The 2,198-nt window shown below is 32.1% G+C and overlaps 1 protein-coding gene across 1 annotated transcript in view; it reads right to left on the bottom strand.

The window, feature by feature from the left end:
- LOC107099032 (calcium-binding protein 2-like) overlaps positions 1-2,198 on the bottom strand; it is a 6,237-nt gene that overhangs the window by 1,526 nt on the left and 2,513 nt on the right. The window contains exons 3-4 of the mRNA XM_015396959.1: positions 1,953-1,983; positions 1,694-1,837 (exon numbers count right to left, since the gene is read on the bottom strand). Coding sequence (XP_015252445.1) covers positions 1,694-1,837; positions 1,953-1,983 — 175 coding nt within the window. The remainder of the gene's footprint in view (positions 1-1,693; positions 1,838-1,952; positions 1,984-2,198) is intronic.

The following is a 2,198-nucleotide window of genomic DNA, read 5'->3' as shown; positions in this document are numbered from 1 at the left end:
ATATTTTGGAGAGGTACTTATACTTTTACTTGACTCTGAGATTTCAGTACTTTATACAACACTGATTATGTATGTAGATAAAGTTATATAACCCATAACCTATAAACTCTTTATTACCAATCTACAGGGGTAGCCTTCTAAAATCATGTCGATATTATTGTGATTAATTTGTTAAATTGTTTATTTAGTTAAGGTTATACATTTTAATAAAAGGAATTTTGAAAAATTATCAAATGTTCATATTTGATGGACAGATTTCATTATTGAAATATTTATTTAACTCTTTTTTAGCTCCTTGGTTTCATTTTATTGACAGATTTATTGAAAAACTTCATTGAATTAAAAACATTTGGTTGAATCAGTTTTATTATAATTCATCAGAATTGCTTTTTCTTTTTTTTAACAATATCTTTGATTTTATTAAATACATTTAAAATATTGTCAGATCAACAAACTTAATAATATCTTGGTTGTATAAAAATTGAAAAAGATGACTCGATACAAATTTAAAAAATAATAAAATCCTTGGTCTGATTATTTTAGCAAACCTAATAAAGGAAAATTAAATAGCATTTGTTCAGTTAAAGATACTAAAAGATACATTTTTAGCTACATTTCATGTTTTCGCTCAAACCATAATAATCTTATAAATAATATAATAAAATAAATAATTAATAATTGAATAAAAGAATCTAAGAAAAAAAATAATATTATGAAAAAAATGGCCCACTTCCCCAAAAAAGAAAGGTCTGCTCTGATTGGTCAGCTTTAATAAGCTGATAAGGATCTACCGCAGCTTAATGCAGCTCTGTTTAAATACATGATCTAATGTTCAGCATTGATTTAGTTTCTATTTGATCCAACAGATCTACGTTTTCCACTTTTCAAGCAGAAAAGAACAAAGTTAAAGACTCCCAAATATAAAGTAAGAGATGCCCGGTTGTCATGGCAACAACAAAACTTTGGCTTAAATTAGAGGCAGCCAGACTTTCTTTTAATTGTTTCCACAAAAATTGAATTAAAACACTCATAATTATCATTTAAATTGGACTAATGCATAACCCAGACACACAGACTTCAGAAAACAGTTGGATCATCTGACTTGGAAAGTTACTTGGAGGATGGAACTTCATGCTGAAACACATCGGCGCTCCAACTACAGACTGCTCTGGTTCGAGGCAACAGAATTGACAAAGATCTGTGGATAGGTGTTGAAATGTCTTAGAAAGAACTTGAGCGAAAGTCTGATTGCCTCTGATTTAAACGTGTTTTATAGTTATAGCGCAGGACGGTTGAAGAATCTCAAAATGGCTGCCCCATGCTTAAAAAAGGATTGAAGGCAGATTTTTTTGCACCTCAATTATTATCCGTCTGACTGAAATAATGACAGAACCAGCTGCTGCTCAGGTTCTGATTGGGAATTTGGTCCTACACTTTATGAATGCATGAAATTATCTGCAAACCATAGAAGAGGATTAAAATGGCTTCATTATTTTGCAAGAACTTCCAGCATAGTAGAGTTCCAACCTCCTGTTGAAATGTGCTTACATTGAAAGCAACAGGATTCCTACTACAAAGGAAAACCTTTCAAATCACTTTCAAACACATTGGCAGAGCTAAGAAGGTTTAGAAAATAAAATAAAAAATCTCCACGGATCTTTAATGAAAATGAAAATTTTCTCCTCAGACTCACTTCTCATTTTGATCTGTTGTACGATCTCCAGCAGCTCCATCTCAGTGGGCATGTATCCCATGGTTCTCATGCATTCAGCCACGTCTTTGTAGTTCAGGTACCCGTCCTGGTCATAGTCAAACTCCTTGAAGGCTTCTTGCAACTCTGTGAAGTTTCAGAGAATCTTCAAAGCTTCTATGATTCTTTATCTGGTAAACTCAGCTCATATTATGCAAGAAGTTCTTATTACTGATATAAATATTAAAGAGACACGACTCACCATCAAGCTCAGCCTGAGCCAGATCTCTTTCCTGAGGAAAAGGGAAACATTGTTTATATATCAATGGTGCTTCAATCCTAACCTTTAACCATTATGTACAATAGGTGAAAATCCATATTTAAATGAGGCATTTTGTTGCTGTCATATACACTCTACAGATTTTATCAAACTTTAATTTAAGGCAACATTAGGCAACATAAACTTGGCTCCACCCTTGTTTATGAAATTGACTGTTTTATTTTTTTT

Source organism: Cyprinodon variegatus, unplaced genomic scaffold (assembly GCF_000732505.1).
Source record: "Cyprinodon variegatus isolate N-32 unplaced genomic scaffold, C_variegatus-1.0 Scaffold831, whole genome shotgun sequence".
NCBI lineage: Eukaryota > Metazoa > Chordata > Actinopteri > Cyprinodontiformes > Cyprinodontidae > Cyprinodon > Cyprinodon variegatus.
The sequence above is the reverse complement of the archived record's forward strand: the minus strand, read 5'-3'. Positions and strand labels throughout refer to the sequence as shown.